At 40.1% G+C, this 16,835-nt stretch overlaps 1 protein-coding gene across 1 annotated transcript; it reads right to left on the bottom strand.

Moving 5' to 3' along the window:
• Positions 1–1,307: 1,307 nt before the first annotated feature.
• Positions 1,308–14,760, bottom strand: reep3b (receptor accessory protein 3b). Its single transcript, XM_058061624.1, has 8 exons — positions 14,387–14,760; positions 11,428–11,500; positions 9,613–9,689; positions 9,224–9,344; positions 9,003–9,116; positions 5,968–6,130; positions 3,370–3,503; positions 1,308–3,287 (listed from the first exon to the last, which is right to left on the bottom strand). Exons 1-8 carry the CDS (start codon positions 14,416–14,418, stop codon positions 3,216–3,218), a joined length of 786 nt encoding a protein of 261 aa, XP_057917607.1. The 5' UTR covers positions 14,419–14,760; the 3' UTR covers positions 1,308–3,215.
• Positions 14,761–16,835: the final 2,075 nt, after the last annotated feature.

The raw sequence follows: 16,835 nt of genomic DNA, 5'->3' as shown, positions 1-16,835 counted from the left end.
TGGAGCTTTACGGCGCTATGTTGAATGAAGTTCATATTGTAAAGCAACAACTTCACACCAAACATGCAAGGGTCGTGTATGGTTTGGTCCTTTCAACCAGGCTGGAGTTTAGGTGCTATTTAGGTACTACTTCCCTAAAGTTGTGTCTGTTGCTATGGTAACTGGAGGAACATCAGCTGAAAGTTCAAGCAACCCGAATACAATTAAAATCACAGTTCAATGCCAAAATCAAACCAATGGTACCTGACCACTGGCACATGTTTGCAAAGGGGAGACCTTGTTTATTGGCTGGACTGGGAATGCCGCAGGAGCTGCTGGAGCTGCTTCTTAGGCTGCTGCCCCCGAGACCTGACCTTGGATAAGCAGAAGATGGATGCATGGATGGTATTCTCAAAAGAACAAATGGTAACATGCAGTGAAATGTACATGCAAAGTAACACTGGAAATAATGGCCGACACCCAAAAAATGATCATTATTGATTATCCAGCAGTGATGTCTTGTCAGGGCACACCTCCTCAGGTGGAGGAGATCAAGTATGTAGGGGTGTGAAGTCAACATCTGGATTGACACAGCGTTTGCAGTAATGCAGCTGTACCAGACCAACGTGGTGAAGAGCGAGAGCTCTGCATTTACTGGTCCATCTATGTCCCCACCCTGTCCTATGGTCATGAGCTTCTGGGTGTGGATCAAATGTGTATATTGCAGTCACTACTACAAGCTCGCCATCTGGTGGCGGCTTGTGGAAGTGACTGCAAAATACACATTTCCTGTGAAAACAGAAAACAACCAAACACAACAAGGTTTTTAGCAACAAATGAATCCTGCTGGAAATATGAGTGGATTTTGAAGATAGAAATACATTAAAAAAATAATTTTTTTTCACCTAACCATGTGTCATCCATTCCCAGTGAGGGTTTTTTGGCATTGAGGGCCAGTATCCGGTTTGGTATTTTCCTTTTGAGGATGATGTGGTCCAGCTGGTTTCATCGGACCAAGATCTTCAGCTCTCACTGGATGAGAATCAGCAGCTACAAGTTCTACCATCCCACATTTTGGAGGTTAGGTACCTTGAGTTAGGGGTGGAATGTGACATCAACAGAGGGACAAGATAGCATTTTCTCCGTGGGATGACTCCTCAAGAGTCAAACTGCTCGTCCACATTAGAGGAGCTGGATGAGGTGCATGGGCATCTTTGTTGTGTACATATGCTACATCACAATAGCATGTGATTACCACCACCAGGCTTTCAATAGATGACCTTTTAAGACAAAAAAACCCCACAATAATACGCGTGCTGTTGCCACAGTAAATAGCCATCTTCATTTAATGACATTTACAATCCAGTAACAACAAAACAGTCACCCCAACCCCATCCCTGCTAGTCTACTTAAAGGTTTTGGTCTTTTGAGTGTCTTTAAGACACGATGACCACATGCAGTGTTTGGCTTGTTGTGACACTTCAGCAGAGTCCTTAGCATTTGGTTACACAATTCGCAGTGGAAGATCTAGACTCCTGCTTCTTGTGTATGAGCTGCACACAGCATATTTAAAGAAAAACTGGTAACCACTGCAAAAGCTGCAGGGTTCAAAGTTTTTTTTTAGTAGTGGCTTATACATCTGAAATGACGGTATTCTTAATAATATGTAAATATATTTTAAAATGCAGTCCCTCATTTGTTCGTAGAAGCACATCTGGTTGTGTTGGTACACAAGGTGGTCATTGGTATCGATCACGCTGTACTATACTGTACTAAGCTGTATTTTATAATTCACTATGCATAAAAACACTACAGTACAACTACTGCATTACAAAATAATATAGCACTAGCATTAAAAGTGACTACTCCCACTACCTTTGACCTTTAATTCACTGTCTTTACTATCCTTCATTCATTCTTTCCCAAAAGTAGGTTGATTTCTACTGGTTTCACTGGAGTGTCTTAGCAGTTAAAACGATCTATCGAGGATAGATAAGGCCATTCGGTGTCACCTACGTTTCATTACTTTAAAAAAAGTGAGATGACAAGCAAATAAAACAGTAGTAATAAAAGCTTTGGGATGAGATGCATACACAAAACGAGCTAATACATAAAAACCCCTCTGATCCAAAGGATACAGACATGAAAAAAGAAGAATACATTAAGAAAAGCTTGTGACATAACAACCCGGAATGGATTATTTGCATTGAAATAAACTATAGGTTATCTTTGTGGAAGAGATTGTGTTTGAATTGTAGAGTGGGGGTGTCCAAACCTTTTCCACCATACGGAAAAATCAAAGAATGTGCTTGTGGGTCAACTTTTTGTTTCTAAGTCAACACTCCTGTCACGACACCAGAGATTTTAACTTAATTTCTACTACGTTGCACTCTGTGTGTATGCTACTGGCCCCGCCTCCGCCCACTGAGAGACACAAATATTTTCATTTTTAATACAACTTCACCACAACAAATTCCTAGTATGTGTATGATCATGCCTGGGAATAAAACTATTTCTGATTGTGATTGATGCCGTTGTTCTATGGAACAAACGTGCCAAGGTGCTGAAAGCAATGCACTGAACCCTCTTCCTACCGGTTTGGAGACGACAATGGACGAAGGCCGGCTGTGTATTTATTATCGTCCCAGGCCACGAGACATTTTCACTGGATGAGAAATCTCATCACATCTCACAAGACCTCGTGACACCCTTCAATATTCGCATCAACAATCCCAATTTCCTCCTTAAAATACATCTTTTTGCTCTTTCCACTGTGTTTTTTTATGTAATTGTATGTTTGGAATGTTCCATAGGCCAATCAGGCATTCGTTGGACACCCCTACTTGAAACCACAGCACTATGTTCTCCCTCTTCATGACACCTTGTTGGCTCGGATTATTCCACACAAGTTGCCAGGTTGTGTCAGGCAGGAAGAGCATCCATAGAGCCGATACGTGGAGTCATTAAGATGTGGACTGCTAAAATATTGTCTTTAAAAATACACAAAAATGTGTCTTAGTTCATAGTGTTTGACATGTTAATTGGTAACGTCTTCTTTTTTCTTATAATAACAATTCAAATAATTATTTTGTGTCAAAAAAGACCTGCAAAGACTTAAAATAGACTCATTGGATTACTTAAAAAATGTAGTTCATTAACTGAAACTGACCAGCTACTTTGGATAATAACACTTTTAGGAAGCAACCTTATGAGAAGAATTAAAAAAAGAGGAGTCTTCACATGCCGTAGTTGACAGAGCTCAATGCTGGCCTCTTCTTGCCTTTAATCTTCAGGGATCCATAACGAGCCTAGCGAGCAGACAGACAAATTAGGCACTTTTTGGTGGTGGTGACGTCTCCCTTCTTGGATCCAAAAGATGAGAAGACTTACATCTTTACGGACTCTGGACCGTGTTATCTTGACACTCTGAGATCGCCTCAGTCCTTTCTGAGAAACAGCCTCGTCTTCAGAGAAGGTGGGCTCAGCCTCGTCGTCGCTCCTGTCGTCCTCGTCGTAAAAGTATTCTAAAAACACAATAGCATAAAATATGAATTAAATGAGTTAATATTGCATTGACTCAAACGGCATTGTGGACCAGAACTAACAAAGGGACTACAATGATCTACCAAATGAAGTCATCCCTCAGCTAGAAACCTCTGGTGATACAAGAATGGAGGTCGCCATAGTTTTATACTGCACACACATTCACTCCAAAGGTAACAATACACATGAACTGTACACTAGGTGATCATTTCAACTACAGCAAAGCATGCTGGGAAACGTGTAATCGGCCGATTCCACAGCTGCAAAACTGTCCCAGGTTTCAGATCTCATGGACTGGAGCGTTGAGAGCATGATGACAAAATGGATTACTGAACCCAACAATCCCGCCATACAACCTTAGTCGTTCAACCTCTCCCCTTTCTGGGTTCAGCCAATCAGCAGTCAGGACACATTCACTGTTATTTATCAATGTTGGAATAAGGATGTAACATGAAATGTTGAAACGCCGTGAAGATGTTCCAGATGCTGGTGATGGCAAGTCCGTCTCTTTTGGTTTGGGTCGATAAAACCAGGCATCTGTTTTGGTTCCCTCCCATTCCTGTTGTTGTACAGCACAGTACCAAAATTAAAATGACTATGGTTTCTCTTCCAAGAACCTTTGACCTATGTGAAATTGTAATCTTGCATACGCTACACTTGGCCTCTGTATTATTAATGCAGCTGAAAAACTTCCTGCAGTCTTTTATTTTCTTACCTTTCCAGTCTGTAACCACCCCTACCCTGTCCCTCCTGCTCAGTACCACACCAGTCAAGTAGTTGACAGTTGACCAATCACTAAACATGTAAACATGGGAGAAAAAAAAACACAGCACTCAGGCCTGGGTAGTAGCCAGCTCCGATGGCCGATGAGTCTGATCAATGAGGTGTTCCTGTCAAGACCAACACATCGCTAATCTCTGTCCTCTCCTCCCATCCGACCCCAAACGCCCTCACTATGACTCAGTGACTATGTCTGAGACACAGACAGCAGGAACGGAGCCAGAGTGTGTGTTTGACATTCTACCAGCATCCCACTCAGCCTCATCTCACCCCCTCCCGTCTGCTGGGAAGCCACACACTCCCACTATTGCACACACACAAGTCCACAAATTGCTTTCATTGAAATGCCAGCCAATGTGCAGATCTCTGCATGCAAGCAAGGGAGCTTGGAAGGAAGCAAGAAAATACAAAAAAAACAACACATTTATTTATTCTAAGTTTGTTTCTGTTGGCCACCTTTCACTTTTCACTGCCATGTTTATCTGCATTTTTATCAGTTGGTAGTGTCCATAATGCTAACGTTCAAATGTATTCTCAGGGCATCCATCACAACTGGATTGTTCAGGTTGTCTCAGAGGACGATTCGCCTCTTCCGATCCAGTGTATTTATCCTCGAAAGGTTTGTCCCCTTTGGCCCAAATAACAGTAATTCAGCCCAAAAATAACATTAGCACACATGATGAATCTATGTTAACTCTCAACAGCAACTGTACGTTGCTGTTACGGAGGAACTATCAGCACCAATGACAGCTCACTCTATAGCAGGGGTCTCAAACACGCGGCCCGCGGGCCAAATGTGGCCCACAGGACACTAGTTTGAGGCCCCCGCCTTGATATGAAAGTTTAATGTTAGTGCGGCCCGTGCAAGTTTGATATGGATGCTGTATGGTATCATGTACCCAGAAAAAATTATTACGTTTGATTAATGTTCATGTTAAAGGTTAAACAACTGTTAATAGTTATCCTCCCTATCCGTGTGGAAGTGGTAAGTTTTTGGCTATTTATTTATTTAAAGGAAATAACTTGAAGGCTACCATGTAGGTCGCTAGCTCTCTAGTTTGCGAGTTAGCATGTGTCTCAAGACCCTTCAGTTGTGCAATATGTTGTAAATAAAAAAAGTATAAATGTGACTATAGTCGTGTTTTGTCATGTCTACAGGGCTCTAATAATGCTTTGTTCATTTTAATCTGAAAAAAATAATTTGTCTACCCACCAACTATATGTGGTTTCTTAAGTTTTTATTATTTGCCGTTTTATTATTATTATATTTATTTATTTATTACTGATTGATTGATTTTCTTTATTCTTGATTTGTTTATTTATTTTTCATCTTATTTTGTGCAGAAAAATTAAAATGAAGATATTTGAGAACAGTGGAATGTTTTATCAGATCTTTTATTGTAGAAAATCAGAACCAAAGCACTGAAAAAGTTTGTATATTTTTCTGTTTTTAATAAATGCGTTTTATTTTTTGGGGGGGAAAACCTGATGCGGTCCAGCCTTGCCCAGACCCTAGCTCCAGTGGCCCCCAGGTAAATTAAGTTTGAGACCCCTGCTCTATACACTAGTGGAGTTTGTGACAATTTTAGTAACAAGTCTGCCAGATACTCATCAAAGTGTAGTCACCCACGCCTGGACCACACCTTTGTTTGTGTGCTTGTATACCTGGATCATCGGGGACATCGGCGCTCTGAGATCGTCTGATGGCGGGATTAGCGGCGTGGGGGCTGAAGCGGTACAGCTGGTTTCCGCCGCCGTCTTGCTGACTGATCTGCGAGAGGTCATGCATGCTCAAACTCCGCAGCTTCTCTGTGATGGCACCCTGACCCTGAGACAAACAAGATGCACAGAGACACCCCCGTTTAGCATTGTGCCAGTCTATCAGGGATCTCATCAATTTGGCCATTGCCACCTTCGTGACTAGTTGGTATGTGTGCGTGCGTGTGTGTGTGTGTAGAAGCATTGGCACATACAGGCGGCTCATCATACTTACTTTTTTATTTGACATGGTATGATCTTGTCAGCAACCATACACTATCATTCCATTTCTTTGAATATGAATATACATGGAATTAACATTTTTCCGTCATATGTGGGTGGTACTAAAACCAAGTGTTACAGTTCATACAAAGAGGCTAAAATCATGCACATGAACAAACACAGACAGTGGATTTGTCAGTCTCCATGTTTGTTGCCATGCCCCGCCCACATCTAATGGAACAGCCTAAAATCCTCTGCAATACAACATCGCCCATCTGTCCAGTATCCATGATTTTCATTTGGGTCGCATTTGGTCTAAGTCCCTAGGACTAGTTCATTGAAATACAACTCAATATTGCAGCTAGAAACCGAAACGGTTGATGGTTGTTTTGGGACATGGGTTCTTGGGACTTGATTGAGGTCGCCGCCAAATTTTGTGATGATCTGTGAAATAATTTTTTTTTCACCAAAACAATGACATGCATTCAAATTTTGCTGAGTTTTTGTGCATGGTAACATATATGATTTGGATTCGGATTCGGTACTTTTGAAACGGTGATGGTGATTAAAGCGTGCCTGAACCGGGACCTAAAAAAATGGCAGACCTATAAATTTTGTCTTAAAACAGAATTTTGTGACATGTAAGTTAAACAGAATAGTAATTTAAATACTTTGAGGATAAATGATCATCACTGAATCAAATATATATGAAATAAACGCCACAATGTATTATTACAGCAAAACCAGCAGCAACACAGAACACAAAAAAATGTACTTTAAGTGCATACATTCCTCACAATTTAGGCAGAAAATGATCATTGATCTGCCATCCAGGCAATGTTAGCCTACCATTGCAGTGTTTACTCATCAAAGCTAGTTGAGTATCGATTGAGCAAAATGACGTTAGTATAAATGTATGCCTGTGCTGTAATTGTTGTCACAGAAGAGCAGTTTCAGTGGCAAATTACTATCCCTGTCCTGCTCCACCTAAGACTGAGCAGTAATTTACCGTGATCTGTTCTGTATGTATTTGTTCTTACTCTATTTTCTTAACTGTCATGTCTTGTTTTATTTTGAGATTAAGTGATGTTGGAAATGTCAATTTCTCTTGAAGATAAATAAAGTATCCATCTATAGTAGCTACTGTATCTGTTGTGGATGTTCACAATTCCAAGGTTTGTGAATGCACCTTGCTCGCCGTCAGTGTGATTGGTGATTTATGACCAAGTGGTGGCGTGTTACGGTGAACTAAGTTAAAAAAGATGCTCGTCTGTCGGAACGGTGTATTACCTACAAGAAATTACCTGCACAGGGTGGCTGATTCTGCATTATTTTAGCACCAATATACTACCATTGCTGGTATGATAGTTTTCGTACGCATCCTTAATGTGCCCATGAAGAATGGATAGATGTAGGACAGATATCAAGAATATCATTAAGAATATTGAAATGAGGACATATGAGAGTAATGCTTGTGTGAAATGATGGAAAAGATCGATCATGCAACTAAGAACTTTTTTTTTTTACCTCCCTGAAGAGCCTGGTGAAGCACAGAAGTCCTAAGGAAAGAAGGACGTCAATACAGAGAGACAAGAAGATAGTTATCAAAGAGTTAGAGATGAAGTAGCTCCATGCAGTCTAACTTTGGAGTCGTTTTTTTTAAAAATCTGCATATGTACGGCCATTAGCAAGCAGAAGAAGCAGCGACAGACATCTTCAAGCCGTGCAGACACAGGTGTGTGTTCTAAGTTAGCAGCTGCAGAATGAAGAACCTTAATTTGTATGCCAGGACCGCCAAGGACCAATGTGTGCGGTGCCTATAGCAATTAGTCACACACTTTTTGTCAGTGTCCCTCTCTCCGGTTGTCGTTCTCGTCACTTTTCTACATTGCGGCAGATTTTCACGCGGCCTGATGTCACACTGAAGTCAAATCATATCATCATATGCATTTCTTTGTGTGTTTTTTCCATGATCAGAGTCTGTGCATGAAGTGGAAAACGTCTGTTCTGACATCGCCAAGATGTCACCAGATGACCAACGTGACCATAAATTAGCCGCATCACAATGTAAGACACAGAGTTCAAAACGTGAGACAAAAGTAGCTGCTTATACAACAGAAAGCACCGCATTTGGCATCAAAATGGCCCCTATTACCCCAACAACCCCCCACTGAATGTGGGTGCTGGTTCTATGCGAAGACCGATGAAACGGGGCATGTACCGTATGTACCGAATTCTGGATTCTGATCCACTGAAGATGGATCATGGATAGGTTTTCCAGCATGACAATGATAAATTATTTGTAAAAAAAAGCCACAGACCAATGAAAAATGAAACACAGGCCACCAATTACTTTAGGAACACAACATCAACAAAATACTAAATAGAGTACCAAATATCAGACTAAATCACCATGTTTTAATGAAGGGTACTGTTACAAATATTCTTAATCATACGAACAGCTGAGTGAGGTGTTTCAGACAGGCAAATATCACAGACAACAAAGTATGTATTTGCATGACACCAGTACATCTGCATTGGCTGGGATTAATTAACACTACCGCACATATTAATCATTATGATAACACTTCTGCTATGTGATTAAATTATAGAGAAAGAACATTTGCGGACAATAGCTTGACTGATCTCAGTCGTTGACCCTTCTCAGTCAAGTCAAACATTCTCATAAATTCTCTTAAAAAGAATATATCAACACTTGCCTTGACAGCGGCAGTGACGGCAGCGGTGGCGGCAATGCTGAGTCCCTGCTTGCCAAAGTTCACCATGGTCTCATAACTTCGTTCTTTGGCCTGCACAATATAGTCGTCTATTTCCTGGAGAGAGAGAGAGAGAGAACCAACAGGACATTTGCTCCAGACAGTTCAATCAAGTAAAAAGCATTGCAAGTCTTGAATATGTCAATCACGATGCATGAGCTCACCCTCTCCCTGGAGGACAGCAAAGGGTGCAGACATTTCCTGTAAATTAAACTCGCTCCTCTGGTATAGGGGGATAGGAGCCAGATCACAAATGCTACTTTCAGTTCATAGTACAAAGGGAACCTGGAAATACATACAGATACACAAATCAGCAATTTGTCAATCCGACCAGATAGGGGTCAGCCTCTGGCAACATGGCCTCTTGAATAAAAAAAAATCCACCATGAGATGGACTATCCTTTACAGACATCTTCCACATCCTGACAGATTGAGGCTGTTGCATTTCAAACACAACTGTATGTCCAAAATGTAACATTATAATAATAGTAGGAATAGGAGTATGGCAAATATTGACTTTTGTTTTCCAGTCTGTATCTGTATGTTAACTCACCACGCCAGTGTGAGGTCAGTGATGGTCTCCACCACAGTGTAGAGTGCAAAAACAATCCAATACATCATCCATCGGACCTACAAGAGCACAGAAGCAAAGGAAAAAAAAAAACAACACTGTGATTCCCAAGTCCGATATCTAATATGCAATTCCAGAAAAAGGCTCCTGTGAAGTTAACACTGAAAATGGATTATAAGTTCTCAAAATATGATGGGATGTGCATCTTTTTCCCAGCCGCTGTCGACAGGCACGGGGCCTGATCTCATCTTCCTTCCATGAGCTTCCTCTCATTCAAATGTAATCTTTTGGGCTCTTGAAGAAGATAAGAGTAACATCACCTTCACTGAGCATTTTCCATTAGTGTGAGCTGTATCAGCCAGGGGGCAGCAAAGCAATGCTGACTTTGGGGGAATTAAACATTATTTGGTCATTATTTGCCACACCTTTCACTCCAGCTTCATGCTCTTGTCAAGATGAAAATGCACACAAAGTGTTTTTTTTCCAATCCATCTTCATGGCCCTGTGCTGTGGTTCCATTGTATTCATTATAGTATTTCATTATATTGCTTTTTTCACTCCTCATTGTCTTGTTCTGCTTTAAGGGACGTTCCAATGATCCACCGATCCATCCATCTCCACGGGAGGTCCCGCAAGGACAGCGAGAAGGCAGTGCCGCGGCCGCCCTGATCGCGACTATGGGGTCCTTGTGTGAAAAAAAGTATTTATTTATGACATCGTATGCTAGATTGCAATATTTTTTCATTTCTTTGCGCGGCCCTATTAGGTAAACATGAGGTCACACTATTCGGTTCAGCTAAATTATTAGGGACAACTATGGTCAAATGATTAGGTTCACACAACAGCCATGTTAGCTGTTAGCATGATGGATATTCATTAGCATTGTTGGTGTTGGCATAATAAGTGTCGGTATACATACAGCTAAACCTGTGTTTTCATACACTCCACGGTATTAGCATCGTTAGCATCTGCCTACATGATGCAAAATGATTATTGCAGCTTTTTCATGTTCTGTACTTAGCACTTATGTGTTAGCATGAAAACTGTTAGCATCCTACTAATGAAATCAAAACATGCACGCACAAGCCTCCCTGCAGCATTGCTCACTGGTTAATTTGTGACCTCAGAGAGAACTCTTTCACACCCCCCCCCACACACACAGACACACAATGACTGATCATAATGACACATGAAACAGACAGCGAGAGTGAAATATAAATGACGAATGATGAGAGGATTTATGTTTGACAGTCCACCTCTCCCTTCACATCTTCCTTTTCCATGACCTTTTTTTTTACTGAGTCCGAAAGCATTTTATTCTCTTGCCCGCCCTCTTTCACCTCATCAGCAAGATGGACATTAAGATGTGACCTCTGAAATATAGAGCCGCCATTTCGCCTTCTTGAGGCAAAAATGAGACAGTTACTAGCCCGTCTGTGAATAATTGCTTTCTGTTAAAAGGGAAAGAAAAAAAAAAAACACCTGACCTCAGCTCTTTAGATTGACCGGCAAATACCCTGCCACAGCTCAAATGAGGGCCAAATGCACGTCGATCAAAAGGCTAGTCATTTGTTTCATTTAGAGATGTGGATTCCTTTTCTATAATTCATAACATTACAGTAAGGGAAAACCTAAAAAAAACAAAAAAAAAACCTCTCTGTCTGAACAACACTCAACACAAGACGAGAGGTGCAGACATCCTGACTAGTCCACCTACTGAAAAGTGGAATGGTTCACTTTTAACAGTTGGAGCTTTCCATCAATGAGTGTGTGTGCAGACTTGTGAAATTGTCTTACATATTCCTTGACGTTTTTGGTCTTTACGGCTTTGTAGGAGTAGTATGCTGGATACAGGGTCCCAAATACAAGCCTGCAGGGGAAACAGCATCAAGCATTATGTTAATGTGATAATGCTAATAATGCTAATAACAATAATAACATTACAATGATAATAATAACAGGGAAAACAAGACAGTGGCATGAACATGATTATATCTTGCAAAAAGGGGTAGGCATTTATAAGCTTTTGCTTGAGCCTACTCCTTTTGGGCTTGTTATCAGATAGTTGAATACAAATGTAAATAATGGAATGTTGTATTTTGATTGGTGTGGGAGATGCACTGTGGTGTTTCGTGTATTTGCCCAATTAAAAAAAAAAAAAAAAAAAAAGACGCTTCGCCTCCCGTTCCAGCAGACTATGAAGTCTGCTCAAAAGCAAGGTGGGTGACAAAGAGCAGTCAGACTACATAGCCATCGAGGTTCAATGCTGAGGAGGGCGATGCCACACAAACGACCATCATTGGCAGGCGGTGGACCCACTCAATTTGACCCCAACGGCAGTGAAACAAAAAAAAATTAAAAAGATCTCATCTAACCTTGAATATTGGGACACCTCAGGGATGTGTCCTTCGTCCCCTCCTCTACTGCCTCTCCATGTAGACAACAGCTCTCCCTACAGCTGTTATTTGCCACACACCAAATTTAAACTATTTTTTCCAGTTTGTTTTTGTCTCACACTTATCGCCTTAGCGAGATTTTAGCGTTATCAATGGCATCGTGAGCTACCATGAGATTCCCAACCCTAATCTACAGTATATTGAACAATTTCAGCCAACCTTTCCACATGGTAGAGTGGTTACTTCACACATTGAAATAGAACTAAACAGCGTTATCCTATATCCGTTTACATGTGTAGCAGGAAAACCAGTTACACAACATACCAGATAGTCATCAATCAAGGCACACTGCAGTGTGCTGTCACAGTGAAAGTCAAAGCTTTAGAAAGCGTAGAGACATTATCAACGTATGAACCCAACTATTGCAACATTGATCTGATGAGCTACTCACCTCTACCTCCATTGTAAAGAATTCACATTTTAAGACAATAACTAATGCAGTATCTTTGGTAACAGGAACAAATTTTAAATTAAAATAAGTAATCAAATATTGTCTTTTCTATACATCTAATATAACTTTAATTGGTCGTAGATTTTACTTATGGAATACAGGTGCACTATATTGTGGCTATTAAATAAAGCCTATTTTGCTAGTTTTGTACTCAAGGAACATTTCTTTGTGGTTTTTCTTCTTGAATATTTGTGCATATACTTATTCTTCAACAACATCCCCTACTATAACTACAAAATTGTAATTACTTCATGCAACTTTCACTTAAGTCTCACAAATGGAAAAAACAAAAAACAGAGCAGCTTCCATCGCAATTTTTGGGAAAAGCTTGTGAAAATCTCATAAAGAGCCTGTGAAATCCTGGAGGGAGTGGGAAATACCTTAGCTATTGAGGCTGAGCTAAAAAGAGAACGAGGCCTACTATATTTTCCACCACTCCCCTATGCCCCCTCCAACACATTCCTGTTTGACAAAGTTATGAATCCACCAATTATGGATACGGAAAGGACAGACGTAAAGATTGAAAGAAAAAAAAAGCTGCTACAAGTCTGAGAAGTGTAAAAAAAATAACCTAATTGTGACATTTCTGGATATAATTTTAGCATATGCATTAATTCATCATTTAGCAAGGCTTTGTTTTGACTAAATTGTTTTCAGTAATATTTACTTGTTCATTTATGAGGATATTTCCAGTACCCTGAGGGTGCATGCAGTACTCTAGTTGGGACCAAAAATTACCATTGCATTCACAAGCAATGTCTCCTGGCAATGCAATCATCTAGTTGATATACACCATCACCTATGCTCATGATTTCTGGGTAATGACCAAAAAGGACAAGATCACCATCACAAGTAGCTGAAATAACAATAAATAAGTTTAAGTTTAGGCGGCACGGCGGTTGAGTGGTTAGCGCGCAGACCTCACAGCTAGGAGACCAGGGTTCAATTCCACCCTTGGGCATCTCTGTGTGGAGTTTGCATGTTCTCCCCATGCATATGTGGGTTTTCTCCCATATTCCAAAAACATGCTAGGTTAATTGGCCACTCCAAATTGTCCATAGGTATGAATGTGAGTGTGAATGGTTGTTTGTCTATATGTGCCCCGTGATTGGCTGGCGACCAGTCCAAAGACAGCTGGGATAGGCTCCAGCACCCCCGCGACCCTCATGAGGAAAAAGCGGTAGAAAATTAATGAAGTTTCAGTTTAATGACGTGGGCCCTTTAAATAAGCTCTACTTCTTCCGATCCATGTCCAGACATGTTGACATTAACAAGATCTGCTGTAAATCTCACACTCTACTGTTGACAAGATTTAGGAGTAGCATAAATAATAATCTTAAAACACACCAACCAACCAAGCACTTCCACATTATGCAAAACACCAGCAAGAATTGTAAAAGTTGGAAGCGTAGAGCAGGCTCCTTTGGCAGTTCTCCAGGGTTGGTCTTGTACAGTATCTTCCAAATTCCAGCTGTACCTGGCACTCCCTAACGGCTCCACACGCAGCAACAGGAACAATTGCAGCTCAAGCAAAACAAGTTCCATGATTGATGACTCACTGACAGCGCAGATACTTCTTATTCCTAAACGTGATAACTAGCTATTTACAAGCACGTCATCGTACTTTGTATGGCTAAAACTATTATTTAAAACGTCGCCTTGCATGGCAGTGCTGCGTGTTGGCGTTTAAAACGAGGTACATTGTAAATAACAACTGTAAAGGACTATTATTTCCTGTTTGAGCACAAAGACCGTGAGTAGTTAGCTAAATGTGCTAACACTCATATTAGCTGCCATCGGACTCTTATCGGACTTTTAGCTGCCAAGTGACTTTTATTTTTATACTTACACAACACTTCTCGCAATTATCCAGGACACCATTTTCTTTGTCTATGAGGTGGAAGGTAAAGGCTGTGTGGAAGGTAGAACACCAGCACGACGGCGGTGTTAGCCGAGCAGCAAGTAAGCTTGATCGGACTCAAACTTCAAGAGAGCCCCGTAATCTACTAGCGAGCTGTGCCTCGGCCCCTCGATTTGCCTTGAAAAAGACGTCCCCTCTCACACATCCATTGCTGCCGATCGTACTAATTTAATTCAGTATGTTAAGTCCACGGCGGTTTTGGTTGTTATTTGCGTCTTATTCCACAAGGTTTCTCCCTTCTTTCTCTGCGAGCTTCCCAATTTCTGGCAGCAAAATGACACTCAACCAAACACTGACGTCATAAGAAAAGACCCAGCCCACTTAAAGCTGCCATTGGTCAATCGAGTCTGTTTACAACATATAAGAATTCTCATTGGTTTGTTAGGTTTGCTAAAGAGAACGTGACGCTTTATCGCGGAAGCGAAGCGATTTCACACGCTGATTGGCCTTTCTGCATTTCAAGCCAAATTCAACCAATGAGAGATGTCGAAAGGAAATACAAGCCTGTGGTGGTTGATCTCGCTGCCACATTGTGTCTTTGGGAACAGACATATCCTCAATGCTTAATATTGTTGAATTTGTGATAATATAAGCATGAATATAATATAAGCATGAGGCAGCTGACGCCACAGCAGAAGAATAAAAGAGCAGTCGGTTTGGTTTCTGAACGTTTCCAAATGATTTTTTTGCTAATTTTAAATTACTATAATTCTTGAAGGATTGAAATAATTCAAGTGGTTTCTGTAGACAGACAATCTGCGCTTTTCAGTGAAATACGGGTCATTACCGCATTCATGAATTCATGAATTGCTGATTGTTCCCATCCTGTGTGTAGAGGCTGGTCCACCAATATATTTATATTATATGTTATGTATTCATATTTGACTCAATAAATAAACATTCATTTCAGTATGAAGAAGCCTGAGAAAACTCCATCTGTGTATGTAATTAGATCAGAGGTGGTATATACGAGTATGTACTGTAGGAGCTGTTACATAGTGTAGTTGCAGATGTGCATGTTTGCTCTGTGTACAATGAGGGTATGTATGTGTGCGGCTGATGGATTCATAGCTACTTGTTATTCATGAAAGAGGTTGCTGCAGTGTGCAGCCGTGCTATGGAGATTCCCAGTGGAGTGTCTCTGGTCACATAGCTTGTCTGGGACTGTATAAATAGATCACAATGAAGCCCAAATCAACTCTAAGGACTATCCGGCTTTTAACGACTAATATGACAGCACTGTATGATGTCACACACAGCTCCAAAACGTTCCCATATCATGACTGATGTCATGTTTGATGCTTGTATGTTAGGTTTACTTGTATTTCACATTTACACTGGTGGATGAACTGGCTCAACCAAGGTTTCAAATTGTGGCCGTTGGTTTAAAATAATGTTGTTTTAGTAGCATAAAGATGAAATATTAAAGGAAAACAATGATTTTTTTTAAAGTAGTATACTGACAAAAAACAAAATATGACAAAGTTGCCATTTTTTGAAAATTAGGCTGAGCGGCTAGATTCAAATATTGGGGGTATTGATTGATCGAGCATTGTTGTTCATGTTTTTACATTGATGTTATTGGTATAACTATATATGTTTATATCGATTGCATATTCATACGAGGAAAACATTGAAAAATCAGACATTTCAAGAATATTTTCACAAATTCCAGAGAAAATAAGTTATCAAGAGTATTAAGGCTATGTTGAAAAAATATATATATTTTGAGAAAAACAGTATGATTTTATTCTTGTAATATTGCAAATTTTAAATTTACAAGGTAATTGTCTTCAATTTATGACTTAAATCTCAAAATTTCAGATTATTTTAATACGCCGTAGCAATTACTATTTTAGTCTCGATGTGTTGTGACCTTTTTTCTTGCAAATTTGGGACTTTTCTCTTCTAAATGTACATCTTTTTTCACGTAAATTTCCGACTATTTTCTTAAAAAAAAATTCAAATGTGGCCCTAATAGTCCATCGTAGAAATGAGAGCTTTTGTTGAGTTTTTTTGCACTGCTGATTTCACTTTGCTCAAACAATTGTAGTAATTAAAGCAAATAGTTTATTTGTAATGACATTTTTACATTTATATTCCTGTATTTGTATACTGTTAAATTGTTCAAAAAAATCAAAAATTTCATCAAATCTTGCCTTGTGTTTAATTATGATTTAATCATGACAATGTTTTAAATTATCTTAAACAATTGAGTGAGTGGAAACTAAAATTGCCAATATCATCCACCCCTACTTCACTGTAGTTTGGGGGAAAATAGCGCCGTTTGAGCGGAGGGACATTGTCGTGTTGCGGTTTGTGAATGCCTTAGGATCCGGCGGATAAACACTAGCATGAATCGTAGCTGTGATGCGGT

The sequence above is a fragment of the Doryrhamphus excisus genome, chromosome 22 (assembly GCF_030265055.1).
Source record: "Doryrhamphus excisus isolate RoL2022-K1 chromosome 22, RoL_Dexc_1.0, whole genome shotgun sequence".
NCBI lineage: Eukaryota > Metazoa > Chordata > Actinopteri > Syngnathiformes > Syngnathidae > Doryrhamphus > Doryrhamphus excisus.
This window is presented reverse-complemented; position numbering and strand designations above follow the sequence as displayed.

Coding starts and splice junctions, on each gene's coding strand:
- reep3b (XM_058061624.1), bottom strand. CDS start 14,418: ATGGTGTCCTGGATAATTGCGAGAAGTGTTGT. Junction 11,501..14,386: donor ATAATTGCGAGAAGTGTTGT/GTAAGTATAAAA, acceptor TTTCCCCTGCAG/GCTTGTATTTGGGACCCTGT. Junction 3,504..5,967: donor CGATGTCCCCGATGATCCAG/GTATACAAGCAC, acceptor TTGTGTTTTTAG/AATACTTTTACGACGAGGAC.